Below are 16839 nucleotides of genomic sequence, written 5' to 3' on the forward strand. Positions count from 1 at the left end.
AACAAGCTATATATTTTAAGTGGCTATACATGGTAGGAGTTTAAGTGAAAATACGGACCACAAAGCATTAACTGGTGCGTTACAAGTGTGAGCTGTAAATGATCGCTCGCTGTTCCTAATCCTAAGATCCACCGACCGGCGGCTCTATACCTTTCTTTGTCAGAGAAAGAAGTTCACGCTGAGATGTATATACTTACTTGAGTAATAATACTAGTTAATACAAGGATTTAAAAGTTCATATATGAAGTACTGTTCTCATTATTTCCCATTAAGTTTGTATTCTAGTACTGTCTACTAGGGCACGGTTTAAAATTGAATTGAAACTTGTTGATAAACAAAGTTCTGATCGTTTGAAGTGTCATGTGTCATCGGTTATGGGTGTTTGGATTTATTCAGAGTTGTGGGAGCGTTGCATTTTGAGTAACGCCTAATATAATCTTATACGACTATATAACTGTACATATAACTTTATGGCTAGTATAATATAACTGACTGAAAAAGTATATATGAAACTATTTTGGCCTTATCTTACTGGTTGAAAGTATAGCTTACTTATATTCTGACTGTGTGGATAAATCAGCGAAATTGTGCGGGCGACGATGAGTCAAGTGAGAAATGAACCATGGCGTAACGCAGCGGTGCCTCCCAGCCATGTGATGGATGATTCTGTGATTTCGGGCTAGCAACTCACTCGCGGTGATTTATTTGCTGACAATATTAGCATTTCCGAACAATAGGATTTATTGAAATAGATAATGACGGAACAATTGGTGCAGTTTATTCAAATAGTTAATATTGTCTTACATGTGTGGCAAAGTAATACACAATGCACTGAGTGTCGGTTTGAGGATTTAGTTGTATTTCGTATACATCTTGACTCATAACTATCGTGGATTTATATACCCGTGAATAGTTTAATACCAAAGTTTTAAACACTTGGATATTATAAGGAACTATACAATTGAAATATGGGCTTGGTGTTTGCTTTTAATTTACATTCTTGACCGAAATGAAACGCTGCGTAATGCCACATAAACTACAATAGAGTGTCCCATTAAAATTGTGAACGTATTATTGTGAGAGGAGCAGTTCTTGATTAAATGCAGTATTGTATAAATGGCTATATAAGCATGAACATGTCTAAAGTGATATATCATACATGTTTGTGTTAAGTCTTAATCGTGTTTAGAACCATAAAACTGTTAGTCAATTATAATGTAAATCACTGAGCGGCGGGACCCGGGTCGCCACACGGAAGCCGACATGTACTATAGTGAAAACAAGTCGATTGACGATTTGAAGTTCTGGACAGTACGCCTGCCCCGCTACCAGAACGGAACGCGGACGTACCGCTACCGCGGCCAGTACCAGGTGCGAAGACCGGTCCGTTACAGCCGGAGGCAACGAAACCTAGGCCTCCTATACGTCATAGAGATTATTGCAATTAATAAACGAATAATGAACATGTCATTTGATCTATAGTATTGTTCACTTTTGATCAAGACTAAAATTTACGTAAGAACGTGACATACGCGCAAACAGTACGACATTGTAAGGTTATTAAACAGTCAAGATAAATGGAGATGTTAAAAGAGTCTTCACGCTTCCTGGTCTTTATAATCAAGATATGCAAATATATGAAAAATCAAATTGAAACATTTATTTCGAAATTCATTACCAATGACTTTATGTACATACATTAACGTGTAAAAAATGTATCCAATATGGTATATTTAAAACGATGAGTTGAGCAGAAAAAAATAATTCGTATGTTGCAGGTTCACCGCTTCAACGCAGACGATTTCGGGGACCAGACCCCGCCCAGGTTGGTTCTATTCTACTAGTACACACCATTATGGCTTTCTTTTGACACCGAACTATGCAGAATAAAAATGATATATATACTTATACAGGTATGCTATTTGTGGTGAACTATGAACTCGAAGATATTATCTAGCGAATATTTGAGTTAATGTTTTAATATGTTAGGGGTAAGACACCAGATTATTCAGATGCAAGAAAACAAGAGAATTGTCAAAAACTTACAAAAAATGACATCGTTGTGCACAACACGTTGAATCTTACTTATTGATGTATCACATCGCTCACGACCCATTTTTTGCAGTTTTTGCGCAATTCTCCAATTCGAAATTTACTAGGGTTGGCTTTCACGTAAATCCCAGTAAGTTTTAAAAAAGATCGTCAGTTTACTTATTTGTATATATATGGTTTAAATGATGGGGAACCATTGTGCGCTATTTTTAACATGGTAACACAGGTGAGACAGCAACATGATTGTTGCGTTTATTATTTGAAAGTAAAGTGATGTTTTATCGGCCTCCTACTAGCTCGCATTGAAAATTTTATGCAAATACATGTACTTCATTTGCCGATTGATTTTTGGACCATCTGGTGTCTAGCCCCTTTAACGCGTAGAAGGAACAGAGACGATATCGTTATGTTGTTTACTAGTATTTGAGCATATAAAAGCAGACACTAGAGTGAATGATATAACGCACATTGGCCATCTATTGGACTAGAGCGACACATCCTGATTTACTATATCACAAAACCCTTTTGATGTTGCAGTTGGTTTATAACTCGCTGCTCGCGGGCGATGGCCGAGACAGTGCTGCGGGCGGCTGAGCGGCTCGGATACGGCAACACGCTGATGAGGGAGAGCACCACGCACATGAGCAATGGAAGTTACGTCATCTCTAAACTCGTCAGGGAGCAGTACGTACTACCCATCTTTTAGTTCCGATTGGCGAGGTTGTACGTCCATTTTCCACTTAATTTTGAACCAGTATACCCGTTTACATCGTGTTATTTTTCTATGTTCATGGGGGAATCTATATATTCTCGACCACACAGTTTATGGAGGAATCTATCTATTCTCGACCATACAGTTCATGGAGGAATCTATCTATTCTCGACCACCCAGTTCATAGAGGAATCTATCTATCCTCGACCACACAGTTCATGGAGGAATCTATCTATCCTCGACCACACAGTTCATGGAAGAATCTATCTATCCTCGACCACACAGTTCATGGGGGAATCTATCTATTTTCGACCACACAGTTCATGGAGGAATCTATCTATCATCGACCACACAGTTCATGGAGGAATCTATCTATCCTCGACCACACAGATCATGGTGGAATCTATCTATCCTCGACCACTCAGTTCATGGGTGAATCTATCAATCATCGACCACACAGTTCATGGGGGAATCTATATATCCTCGACCACACAGTTCATGGAGGAATCTATCTATCCTCGACCACACAGTTCATGGGGTAATCTATCTATCATCGACCACACAGTTCATGGAGGAATCTATCTATCCTCGACCACCCAGTTCATGGGGGAATCTATCTATCCTCGACCACACAGTTCATGGGGGAATCTATCTATTCTCGACCACACAGTTCATGGAGGAATCTATCTATCATCGACCACACAGTTCATGGAGGAATCTATCTATCCTCGACCACACAGATCATGGGGGAATCTATCAATTCTCGACCACTCAGTTCATGGGTGAATCTATCTATCATCGACCACACAGTTCATGGGGGAATCTATATATCCTCGACCACGCAGTTCATGGAGGAATCTATCTATCCTCGACTACACAGTTCATGGGGTAATCTATCTATCATCGACCACACAGTTCATGGAGGAATCTATCTATCCTCGACCACCCAGTTCATGGGGGAATCTATCTATCCTCGACCACAAAGTTCATGTGTGAATCCATCTATTCTCGACCACACAGTTCATGTGGGAATCTATCTTTCCTCGACCACACAGTTTATGGGGAAATCTATCGATCCTCGACCAAACAGTTCATGGAGGAATCTATCTATCCTCGACCACACAGTTCATGTAGGAATCTATATATTCTCGACCACACAGTTCATGGGGGAATCTATCTATCATCGGTCACACAGTTCATGGGGTAATCTATTTATTCTCGACCACAAAGTTCATGGGGGAATCTATCTATCATCGATCACCCAGTTCATGGGGGAATCTATCTATCCTCGACCACCCAGTTCATGGGGTAATCTATTTATTCTCGACCACCCACCCAGTTCATGGGGTAATCTATCTATTCTCGACCACTCAGTTCATGGGGTAATCTATCTGTCCTCGACCACTCAGTTCATGTGGTAATCTATCTATCCTCGACCACAAAGTTCATGGAGGAATCTATCTATTCTCGACCACAAAGTTCATGGGGTAATCTATCTATCATCGACCACACAGTTCATGGAGGAATCTATCTATTATCGACCACTCAGTTCGTGGAGGAATCTATTTATCCTCGACCACTCAGTTCATGGAGGAATCTATCTATTCTCGACCACACAGTTCATGGGGGAATCTATCTATTCTCGGCCACTCAGTTCATGGGGGAATCTATCTATCCTCGACCACCCAGTTCATGGAGGAATCTATCTATCATCGACCACACTGTTCATGGGGTAATCTATCTATCATCGACCACACAGTTCATGGGGGAATCTATCTATCCTCGACCACACAGTTCATGGGGGAATCTATCTATTCTCGACCACAAAGTTCATGGGGTAATCTATCTATCATCGACCACACAGTTCATGGGGGAATCTATCTATCATCGACCACCCAGTTCATGGGGGGAATCTATCTATCCTCGACCACACAGTTCATGGGGGAATCTATCTACTCTCGACCACACAGTTCATGGGGGAATCTATCTATTCTCGACCACACAGTTCATGGGGTAATCTATCAATCATCGACCACACAGTTCATGGGGGAATCTATCTATTCTCGACCACAAAGTTCATGGGGTAATCTATCTATCATCGACCACTCAGTTCATGGGGGAATCTATCTATTCTCGACCACAAAGTTCATGGGGTAATCTATCTATCATCGACCACCCAGTTCATGGGGAATCTATCTATTCTCGACCACACAGTTCATGGGGGAATCTATCTATTCTCGATCACACAGTTCATGGGGTAATCTATCTATTCTCGACCACAAAGTTCATGGGGTAATCTATCTATCATCGACCACCCAGTTCATGGGGGAATCTATCTATTCTCGACCACAAAGTTCATTGGGTAATCTATCTATCATCGACCACACAGTTCATGGGGTAATCTATCTATCATCGACCACCCAGTTCATGGGGGAATCTATCTATTCTCGACCACAAAGTTCATGGGGTAGTCTATCTATCATCGACCACCCAGTTCATGGGGAAATCTATCTATTCTCGACCACAAAGTTCATGGGGGGGAATCTATCTATCATTGACCACACGGTTCATGGGGGAATCTATCTATCCTCGACCCCATGGTAATATCATATCTGACTGTATTCCTCGTGTCGAATGACTTCCGCTATGTGCTTTTAGAACTGATGTGCAGTTTGACCACTACGAAGTGATCCGGGTGGCTGGTGGCTACAAAATAAAAGTTGAAAATGAGGTATAACTACATTGTAGAATTACCTTATATAGTTATGAGAAGAAGCATTCTCTGCCTGTTTTAGCGGGTCATTTAAATACAGATTAAGTATGAAGATGGTTAAAAGGTCAAACGTTTACATATACAGTTTACTATTAAGTACACAGACTTTCAATTATTGTTTAACAGTTAAATGCGAAGAAACTCGTGTATGTCGACGGCTTTTGAAAAACGGTATCTCCAAGTCTGAAACGATTTTTTTCCGGGAATAAAATGTGTACACTTTTTTAACTTCAATTCATTTGAATACAGTCATATTCGATTCAGTAAATACAACGTCAACTAATAATACTCACTTTGAGGCTGAAAGAAACGTATATTGTAATAACAATTATGATTCAACGTTCGGTATTATAGCACGAGCCTATGACGTGTCTGACAGAAGTGATGCACTACTTCCAACGCAAGTGCGGGCTGGACACGGAGCTGCTCACGACAAATGACCGTCGGCAGCTGCAGGTGGAGGCCCAAGGCGAGCCTAGCTTCGTCGACCGCTTCACGCGTAAGTCGTTGAGATATAAAATGCTGAGGTAACAAAGATTTGTTAAACTGATATTCAGTATAAATGTCGCGTTTAGTGGGAATCTTTTCAATTACACAGTTGTCTGTGTCGCGTTTAGTGGGTTTGTTTTCTATTACACAGTTGTCTGTGTCGCGTTTAGTGGGTTTGTTTTCAATTACACAGTTGTCTGTGTCGCGTTTAGTGGGTTTCTTTTCTATTTCACTGTTGTCTGTGTCGCGTTTAGTTGATTAATTTATAATAACACAGTTGCCTGTGTGGCGTTTAGTGGATTTGTTTTCAATTACACAGTAGTCTGTGTCGCGTTTAGTTGATTAATTTTCAATTACACAGTTGTCTATGTCACGTTTAGTGGGTTTCTTTTCTATTACACAGTTTTCTGTGTCGCGTTAAGTGGGTTTGTTTTCAATAACACAGTTGCCTGTGTCGCGTTAAGTGGGTTTCTTTTGTATTGCACAGTTGTCTGTGTCGCGTTTAGTGGATTTGTTTTCAATAACACAGTTGTCTGTGTCGCGTTTAGTGGGTTTCTTTTCTATTATACAGTTGTCTGTGTCGCGTTAAGTTGATTTGTTTTCAATAACAAAGTTGTCTGTATCGCGTTAAGTGGGTTTGTTTATAATAACACAGTTGTCTGTGTGGCGTTAAGTGGGTTTCTTTTCTATTACACAGTTGTCTGTGTCGCGTTTAGTGGATTTGTTTTCAATAAAACAGTTGTCTGTGTCGCGTTTAGTGGGTTTCTTTTCTATTACACAGTTGTCTGTGTCGCGTTTAGTGGATTTGTTTTCAATAACACAGTTGTCTGTGTCGCGTTTAGTGGGTTTCTTTTCTATTACACAGTTGTCTGTGTCGCGTTTAGTGGATTTGTTTTCAATAACACAGTTGTCTGTGTCGTGTTTAGTGGGTTTGTTTTCAATTACACAAGTTGTCTGTGTCGCGATTAATGGATTTGTTTTCAACGACAGAGTTGTCTGTGTCGGGTTTAGGAGTTTTGTTTTCAATAACACAGTTGTCTGTGTCACGTTAAGGAGATTTGTTTTTAAGTACACACCGGAAGATATTGTGGAAATTCTATGTTGGAAATTGTTTGTTCAAGTCTTAATTTTCTTTATATAACCACATGCCTCCCTTCTTTTCTTTCAGCGCAAGAACCCGAGCCAGGTATGTGTTCACTTTTGAACCCGTGGACAGTGTGTTGTTGCTGCATATATACAGTTTATTTTCACGCCTTAACCCTTCTCCCGTGCCACAAACATCATCTAAAAAGCTTTGCATACATTCTAAAGTAGCCAACCATTTTACAGTAGTCGTCTAGTCGAAAAAGTAAATTGTTTTCTAAGCTTGATAATGCTTAAATTGAATTTCAGATTAAGTTTACATACATGCAGGTACAGGAGCACGTGTCATTTAATCCCGAGAAACTTTTTAATGAAATAATGTATTTCTCAATGGCTACATGTCTGACCAGGCGCAACCGTTTACACGTGTCCTGCTGTCATGGCAGCACTTGTTACTGATTTGTTTATCCCATAGATTGCATTTCGGCTACTTTTGTACAGTACATGTATGCCTTATTGTAGTGGAAAGACTTTGTTATTTCAATGTTTCCCCAACGAAACCCGGTATGACTTTCACAATATGTATCCTGCTTTTTTAAATTAAACAGTTCTGTTGGCATGCTTTATCTCATTGGCATGGCATATTGCACACTCTTTCAAAAGGCTATATGGTTTCATAGACCTTTCGGGTAAGACGTACGATGATTTGAATTCCACATTCTCTTCTCCTTTCTTTCTTACTGTTTAACCATTGTGCAATGTATTTTCGTAGTCTGTTTATGGCGGAGTTCGCGGGATACATGCTGATTTTCCTGATTTTATGCTCACAATTGTTGGAGGAATAACATAATCTACTCTATCTACCTATCTGCAACTTTTCTGTCTTTCCGGAACATTTACCAGTATGTAACCAGCAACAATCACGCATTCTTGCACATCGAACTGAAATACACAAAATGTAGAATAATTCACTTGTATTAACACAGTGTAAATTACACTTATTTAATTCAAAATAAGTAAACACTAAAGCTCTTATTCACATATAATACATATAAAGTATATAAAACACACGAAGATACGAGTTTTATTAGTTAGAAGTGGCAACATAGCTACACATTCACGGTTTCCTCGTGCACATACATGGGTAGCGTATCACTGGAAATGGTTTTTATTTTTTATTGTAAAACTGTCTTAATTGTTCACGTGTTTTTGTGCCAAAGTAGTTTAAGGCGATTCTTGAGGCAGCACATTTTTTATACTGACTGAATTATGGCTGGACCTGATAAGGATATTGCTTCTATTAAATCCATAACAGAATAAGATGCCAGACATACAGTGGACCATATCAGGGATAAATTTGTCAGTGGTTTATTCGATTTCAAAGAACAATATAAAAATGCCTGAGGTCTGCGCACGTTGGACTCCGCACTTGTTTATCACAGAACAGAAGCTGGCACGTGTTGGAAAGACGTCGGCAGTGCTCTCTAAATCAAAAATAATAATGTCAATAACCCTCGGTGGTTAGCGACATTGTCACGGGCGATGAAATATGACTGTTTCTTTTTTATCCCGCCAGCAAAAAAAGGCGTATGTTCTGTCCCTTCCGGTTTCCAGTTGTTACAAAAAATGCAACGAGTATCGCACCTGCACTGGTTACAGAATATAAGCAACAAAATAATCTCCATGAATGTTGGTTGACAAACTGAACATAAAACTAACTGAACACACAAGGAATTTGAAACCTTTCATTCAAGATACAACCAATCTGTGTGTACAATCTTAAAAGTATTATAATATTAATAAATTTTATGTTAAATACATGTAAAATGTCAACTAAAGCCTTCTAAATAGTATTCGGTTAACTTTACGAAAACACGTGATATTTTTTTTCCAACGTGCCATAGTGCACTTGTTCTATGACGACAGCTTCATATTAAAAGAGTGTTTAAAGGCAAACCCTCATTTGAATGGATTTCACTAAATTAACAATAGCATGTGTACTGTCTTATTGTGTTATTAATTATTTATTATAATATTGTTGTTAAGTAAACCACTCTACTTTATTATTAAACATGAAATTGCTTTATTGATCATTGGAGAGCTAACATTGTTCAACAGCCATTCGCGAATAACCGACCGACAATGTCTAAATAACCTACTAGCGAATGCATGAACAGTAGGTCCGGGGGTATATCGGGGATAGCCGGGGAAATGGGCCGTGTTTTTACCTTCTAGGTGGCCCCGCAGTGCCGGGTGAGTGCGGTGGTTTTGTCTTCACACCAAATATAGCGGGGAATGGGCCTTACCTTGAGTCTCTTGGGTGGGGTTTCACGAGCAGTTCGTCCCCGCAGGGCGGGGACTTTGCCTGGGGTTGGCTGGACCGAAAGTCAAAGTCCCCGCTATTCCCCGGACCGGGGGGGGGGGGGCGTGGTTACAAATGACTGGTGCATAAAACAGCGTTTGTCCCGAAGAACATTTGTGTACATAAACATACCTGTGATATGATGTTTGATATTTTCATGTGTGAACCTTCACCTTATAACCATATAAATTGACAAGATCTTAATTTCCAACATCCGACTGGTTGGTAGTTGGATATTCGCGAATAAACAACTGGCAATTTCGAAAAACCAACGGGCGAATGGAATGGAAGATAAAACAACTTGCAGGTACTTGGACATCGAATCCCCAACTACCAACTACCTCCCAACTTTGCCGTCATATAAATTAATAAAAAAAATTGTATGATATAAATATGTAATGTTTGGTAACTTTAATTGTTGTAAAATACAGTGTTAATGAAGAAATATGATTTAGGCCCGTGTGTTACAGATTATGACGACCCCGGGCCAGGCTCTCCTTCATGGGGCAAGGACAATTCCTCCAGACGACCGCCGGTGGAGGGCGGTGGAAGTGGTAAGTGTTTCTCCCTAACATCACTACTGGCGTGTGGGTCGTACCTAGTCAGCACATTGCTGTACCACATACATGTAGATTACATAGTTTCCTAAATACAATCGCGTGTATATATGTAAACGGTTACATTGGGAAAACACTTATGGTGCAATAACTTAAAATTTGATCATTCTATTCAATTAAATTAATTCCGCAATCAATTTAGTGGGTTAGAAAAATATTCCTGATGCACAAAACTGGGCGGCTTCTGGCACCCCATGCCGTCGTCCTTAGAGGAGGAGGTCAGGTTCCACACACTCTCAGTTACATGAACGCATTGCAGGCTGCTGTACATAGATTGTGACCAATCGATTTTCGAAATATTGTCAACCTGAAGATACATTTTAACTAATTTACATTATAGTTTCTACTTTTATAAAGTGGAACTGTCAAGTGAAAATCCGCGCATGTGAGCGGCAATAAAACGCCGGGACGCAAAACGCGCATGCCGCACAAAAGTGTTGCATTCGATAGAATATAAATCAAGAGTTTAACGCCGGTCAGAAAACATTTGTGTTATGACAAGAGCTTTTGAATAGCTTTCAGTGTTATTTTTGGTTAAGGATGCTGCCACTGGCTGCTCGTATACCTGAAAATACATGGAAAGAACAAAATCGTGAGCTTTAATACGTTATCGACATACTGCCATATCTGAAAAGAGAGGAATACATTACAAACTAAATACAGAAGTTAGCATGATTGTTTTAAGACTGAAACCTGCTGTTTCAGGTGGCCGCTGCGTTCCCCCACCGATGCCGCACATGCAACGCCCCTTGTCGGCGCCTGGCTACGCGAACCAGGAGATGGAGCGGGAGGTGAAGGAGGCACAGACCCTCCCGGTCGCCCCTCCCCCGCCTCGCGACCCCATCGGTGAGATATTCTTACTGGATTAAGTACATGAATCATTGCAACACACTCAGTCTAGGCTACTCTTCCGGAAGTGACTTAATTTTATTGATAAATCGGATGTTTAAAGTGTATTTTGATAAATATACTATCATAAATAATAAACAATGTGCCGAAATTGATATATATATATATAGTCACTGTCTGACTAGTAATTAATTCAGAGTTTTATGCACGATCTCACCTCGCTTAAATTTACCTAACAGCAAAGGGCGGACCACAGGCCTCGGCAGCCCCACATACTCCAGGTTCGTTGCGTCCATCCTCTCTGATGTCCACCAAGTTGTTCAGTGGCCCAGCCTCCCCGCGGGACGACAAACCCTCCCAGCTAGAACAGAGCCTCGCTAACGTTACTCTCCGTAAAACTGGAAATAAACCCACTTTGTCAGCAAGCCCGCAACAACAACAACAACAACAACAGGCGTACAGACTAAACGTTTCTAAATCAGTGCATTCAGCAATCAAATCTCCTGACTCACCGAATAAGTTCCCAGTTGGGGGAAATTCACAAACAAAAGTGTCTAGTACAAACGTACCGCTAAACCAGAAAGTAACTAACGTGTGCGCGCCTAGCGTACCAACTGTCTCGTGCATCACTGATAATGGAGCTTCTGGTGTAGACGGCCGGGCTTCTGGTGGAGTTGGCACGTTACTTAAAAGGTTCGAGGTGCTGGGCAATCCTCAGTCCCCGGGCGGCGAAAAACCTGTGGTTAAAAAAGGTATTATACCATACACTGTTTCTTCGTTTGCGAGTAAAGGGGATGCATTGCATTAACTTAACTTGATAGAAGTCTTTATAAAAATGTCAAATGCTATTAAAGTGCATGCAATCCTCTTTTTTCGCGAATTATAATGATCTTTTAAATGTTATTTCCTTAAAACGATAATAGCAATTCAATAAATTAGAGCAAATGCATAACCTTTAAAATCGCTGGTTGAAGTAAACATGTATGTACATATTTATAAACTTGTTATAGTAATTCTAAAAAAAACCTGTTACTCCCTGCAAGGTGAATCACTAACGGGCGTCTGTATGTTTTTTTGTTTCAATATATAATGCCTACAATGAAAATTGCCGTTATGAAATAATTTACATGTATATATGTCGAGTAGCCGAATACACATATCATTATAGCCTTAGTTGTTGCTCGTCTTCTTTGCCTGTTTATTTCCTATAACTGCAAACTGACTAACATATTATCATAAAGCCTTATGTGTTATTTTTCATGTCGTGCCTGTAAATGCTCTATAATTGTACACTTACTAATGGTAACAAGAACATTGCTTGGCCAGCGCCGAAGAGGACCCGCCTCGCAGAAAGCGAGCTTAAGTCTCCCTGCGACCACTACGAGGTGGTGCAGACAACATTTCCAGACTACGGCCACCCCGTAACGACCTCGGCAACTACAGAAACACTCGCTCCAGTGGTGGTGTGGTTGTGGTGGTGGTTGTGGTGGTACTGGTGGTGAAGAAGCACACACTAGATGGAGAGGAAGTGGAATACGGGCCATAACGTGTGGCCCGGGAGAAGAAATATACGACGACACTGTAGTTCCTAGTAGCCGCACATCTGGTTGGTATTGGTGCTTGCTGACCGTCTTGCATCACGTGTATGTTAACATATGCACGATGTTTGGTAATACACGGGCGCACATTTGACACTGTAATTTGAAAGCAATTTGGTTTTTTCTTGTAAAAACAAGCTCATTTTCCATTTCAGACCACAAATAAGAAAACAAAATCCTGATTCCTTCATAAAAGACCGGTCAACTGTTTGAAACTTTTAGTATCTTTATTTGATTTAAAATACAGATTTGTCCAAATTCCACCAGGTTATCCTTGATAACAATAATGGGGACCTTTTAAAAAAAAATCATTGAATGTTTTGGACGTGAAGCACACAATAGCATTCAAATTACAGTATGTAAACCACGTGCATTATCGAACCCATCCAATAAGCTTATCCTACTAAATTTGTACTCATTCTGCGTCCATTTTTTAGAGAAGAAGGTGCAGTTCCAACACCAGGAGAAGAGCTCCGTGGACATTCCCATGACCGGAAGTGTAGGTCGATTGGGCGAACGGCGGAAGAGCGAGCCGCCCCTGTTTGCCCAGAATATCAAGCAGAAATTTGAAGGTACCCGCACTGAAAGTATCACAGTAGTCTAAAATAGATTCCCGTATATCCAACTTACACACATTGTGTACATCGTTGAAAATAGTTTGAAGGGTTCGAGACTATATGCAAGTGTTGGGACATTGTAACAAGTTGTTCCGATTGCTGTCGGGTCTGATCTTAACGACATAGCTGAATTTGATATGCTTAACCTGAATGCATGGTATGGTGTTAATTGACCTTAAACGGACGCATCCCTATTTCGACAATTGGCAAATTGTTTAGCAATAAGACGTAGTACTGTTGAATTATGCATGCTCGAATCAAGGTTGCAGTGCTGATCTAGACGGGGATCCGATTGAGCGTGCCTGTAATGAGGGGGCGTATTAATATACATCATTTCAATAAGTAAAAGCCAACAGATGAATTCAGGCCATCTACAGCAATACTTAGTAAAATTAATGACCAGAAAATTAAAAAAAATCCTCGATTGTCATTGACCAACACAAGATGTGCAAACTTACATATATGAGCATGTTTGTGTGTATTAATAGTTTCTGTAAGAAATAGATTAGTTTATTTTTGTATGCCTCCGTTATGTAGCAAAAACACCGGACTTTTTAAGTATTCGAGTAAACGCATTCGCCGATTTGTATATTACATTGTGTTGTATTTTATGTGATAACGCCTCTTGCTGTGACATATTTTTAAAGCATTAATTTCAACACTAATTGATTTTATTTGCTATTAATGGTGCCTGTTGCGGCCATATCAACACACGAAGTACAAAATCTTGTTTGATTGATTAATCTCTTGTATCACAAATTTTATTTATTTGTTTTCTTGAAAATTCAAATAAGCTTTATTTCATATTTCGTTCGATAAATCGAGGATTCCAATTCGAAAGTGATCATACGACAGATCTTTGATAAGAGGGTGATGTCATGATGGGCGTTGAATCTGTATGGTGTTTGCATTTATCCTGCAGGTCTGAACCCCGAGTTTAAGAGCAGGTTGGAGAACATGATCGGCGGAGCGCACACGGTGGCCGCGCCCCACACTTCCCGACCGTCCATTAAAAGCCTGACCGCTTCTTCGGGAACCGCCTCTCCTGTCCGCCCGCTGCCGCCTACCCCACACGACGTGCCGCACGACCACATCTACGAGGCGCTGCCAGACCACGATATCCCGCCAGACGAGGTCACGTATTACAACGACTCCGGTCACGGTAGCATGTGAGCCCACGTGACACAGACTGACTGCCTGTTGGACGTCACGTTTTAACCACAACACAGGAAAAAGTGACGGACGCCTGTCACAAACAGTCGCCAACTAACACAGTAACATATTTACTCTAACAGCATACAAGAGAAAAAGCACTAAAAAGTGAAGAAAAAATCAATTTGTACAACATTATGAAATCTTGACCTTAGCAGTGTCAGAACGAACAGTATTCGAAGAAATGGCCAGTTATGTATACAGAGTGATGAAAGTGCTGCTGTTGTTTTTCATTATATGATTGGAAGAATGACCAAATACTGTTACAAAAAAATGCAATTAGTTTGTTAAGTGTGTCTTTTAATTTCATCTCATCCCGAGCCTTCGTAATTTCTGACTGTGTCTCATGGACGGATGTCGCATTTCCTACGGTCTTTATAAACCGTATGTGATATATGTTGTAAATAACAGAGTCATTTAATATACATTTACGGTATACAGATTTCAATATACACATACTTATTTTTATATTAAAAACAGTAAAACATTCGTGTCCATCCTTTTTTGTGGCATTTGAAATAATTTGAAACATGCACGAGATCTTTGTAGGATATAGTCTGAATTTAACATTTCGCAATGAGGAGAGAAATGGACGATGAATTTCAAGAGTTGGAACAGGATGTATTTTACTATGTAGACGAGCAAGTATTCTGTCAATGGACTATAAACTACCTGACAAAAATCCATTATGTGTGAGGAGCAGGCAGATGTCACAATTTCCAAGGTGAATAAAGATGCGGCCAGTCCGGGCGTCCATTATAAGCCTTTTATGAGACAGATTTGAAAATTGGCAGAAGATGCCCGACGAACGGTTTAGAGACCTTTCAGCGGCATCGGCGGCGGTGCATACAACGATAGAAGAAGAATAAAGAAGAAGAATTCTATTAACCATAAGCTTACAGCCCATGAGTTACATATAATATAAACATGTGCATATTATTAACATTTTATTAACATTTGCGGTATAACTTATTTCGAAATAAATCATAATGTATAAACAAGATAAAGTTATAGCACATCAATAATTATAATGCGGAAAAAAGTTAGTGGAGAAAAGTGTTTGGTATCTCACACATTTCAAAGCTCTTATAGACAAAACAACATAATTTTCTAATAATAGTTTCATTTTCTCTCGAAATAAGTTCGAGAAGTTTTGGAATTATTGGATTGCGCTAAGTATATCGCGTAAAGCTGCACTCTGGCAGATATACCATTTTTACAACTTTTTTATTTTTTGTCTTTGAAAGAGAATTTATTTGTGTAAATATCTGCAAACCAATGATATATGATTGCTGAAAAAAAATCAGATCGTAGATTTTCACATTCCGTTCGAAAATTAGTGTTTTATGGCTTAAACTGTTACTAACGGTATCGCATAAAAGTGCATAAAACATCATTTTTTTAACTTAAATATGAATATCTGCTATCAATTTTTTGTCAGCAGTCATAATATTATACAACTGTTTCCATGGATTTTCGCAAAAATTGGCTCGTCCCAAGACAAAAAATAAAAAAGTTTTCAAAGCGTTCAGTCTGTGAGATTGCAGCTTTAATGTATTAAAGTCTTAATTCATAGTATAATGGACATTTGAAGAGAAAATGGAATTCATCATGGAATATTCGTTCATTCATTGGTATTTATGCGTCTGGTCATTTCTAGATCTAATCTATGTGTACTGGTGTTAATGTTATTCTGAATTTATTGTTTTGTATGGTGTCTAAATATGACTGCTAATCAAAGCTTGCAAAATTTGCAAATAGTATATATGTTGACACTCTTGATGATTCTCGTAGTTCTTTATTTAAAAGAAAGGCATGAAACAATCTCTAGCCCTCATTTTAAAGGCGTGTTAAAATAGTTTGCAATTCCAATCCCCTGGTTAAGCCAAACATCAGCGAATCCCATTCAATAAGCAGAAACCACTTATTTTAGTAGCATCGACCATAACCTTAACCTTGACATCCAATACAAGTTTCAGGAAACCAAGTTATTCATAACTAAATTTAATGAGCAGAAACATTTTTAGTAACAGCGACCTTGACCCAACCAACCCAAAGGACAATCCAACGCTACGTATGCCTTCACATGAGCTACATATACACCAAGTTCCATCACTATCAAAGCAATATCAAGGTATGTCATGACATAAGCTTTGTATACAACAAAGTTAACCAATATATGCTATTTCTAGCTGAAGTTATTTGACGGAACCCAATTTTCTACTTAAGTATCAGCTACCTTGACCTTGACCTCCAAGCAAGCCTAAGATATGTCTTTGCAAAAGCTACATACACATAACAAGTTTCGTTAAACGAAGTTAATTCTTACCCAAGTTAGTGGGAGACACCTTTTTTAGTAGCAGAGGAGAATGCGGGTCAAAAAGGCCCACTTCCAGAAAGGCCCTGTACCAGAAAGGCCCAGTACCGGAACGGCCCGGTCCAGAAAGGCCCATACACCCCAAAAGCCATCCAAAG

General features: G+C 39.6%; 1 protein-coding gene across 1 annotated transcript; it reads left to right on the plus strand.

The window, feature by feature from the left end:
• The first annotated feature begins 196 nt into the window (after positions 1-196).
• LOC128229196 (uncharacterized) lies at positions 197-14851 on the plus strand. The gene is made up of 11 exons (XM_052940937.1): positions 197-1371; positions 1779-1825; positions 2590-2736; positions 5423-5495; positions 5892-6036; positions 7195-7212; positions 9942-10025; positions 10794-10934; positions 11177-11689; positions 12973-13107; positions 14075-14851. Exons 1-11 carry the CDS (start codon positions 1264-1266, stop codon positions 14323-14325), a joined length of 1662 nt encoding a protein of 553 aa, XP_052796897.1. The 5' UTR covers positions 197-1263; the 3' UTR covers positions 14326-14851.
• The last annotated feature ends 1988 nt before the right edge of the window (positions 14852-16839 follow it).

The sequence above is a fragment of the Mya arenaria genome, chromosome 3 (assembly GCF_026914265.1).
Source record: "Mya arenaria isolate MELC-2E11 chromosome 3, ASM2691426v1".
Taxonomy (NCBI): domain Eukaryota; kingdom Metazoa; phylum Mollusca; class Bivalvia; order Myida; family Myidae; genus Mya; species Mya arenaria.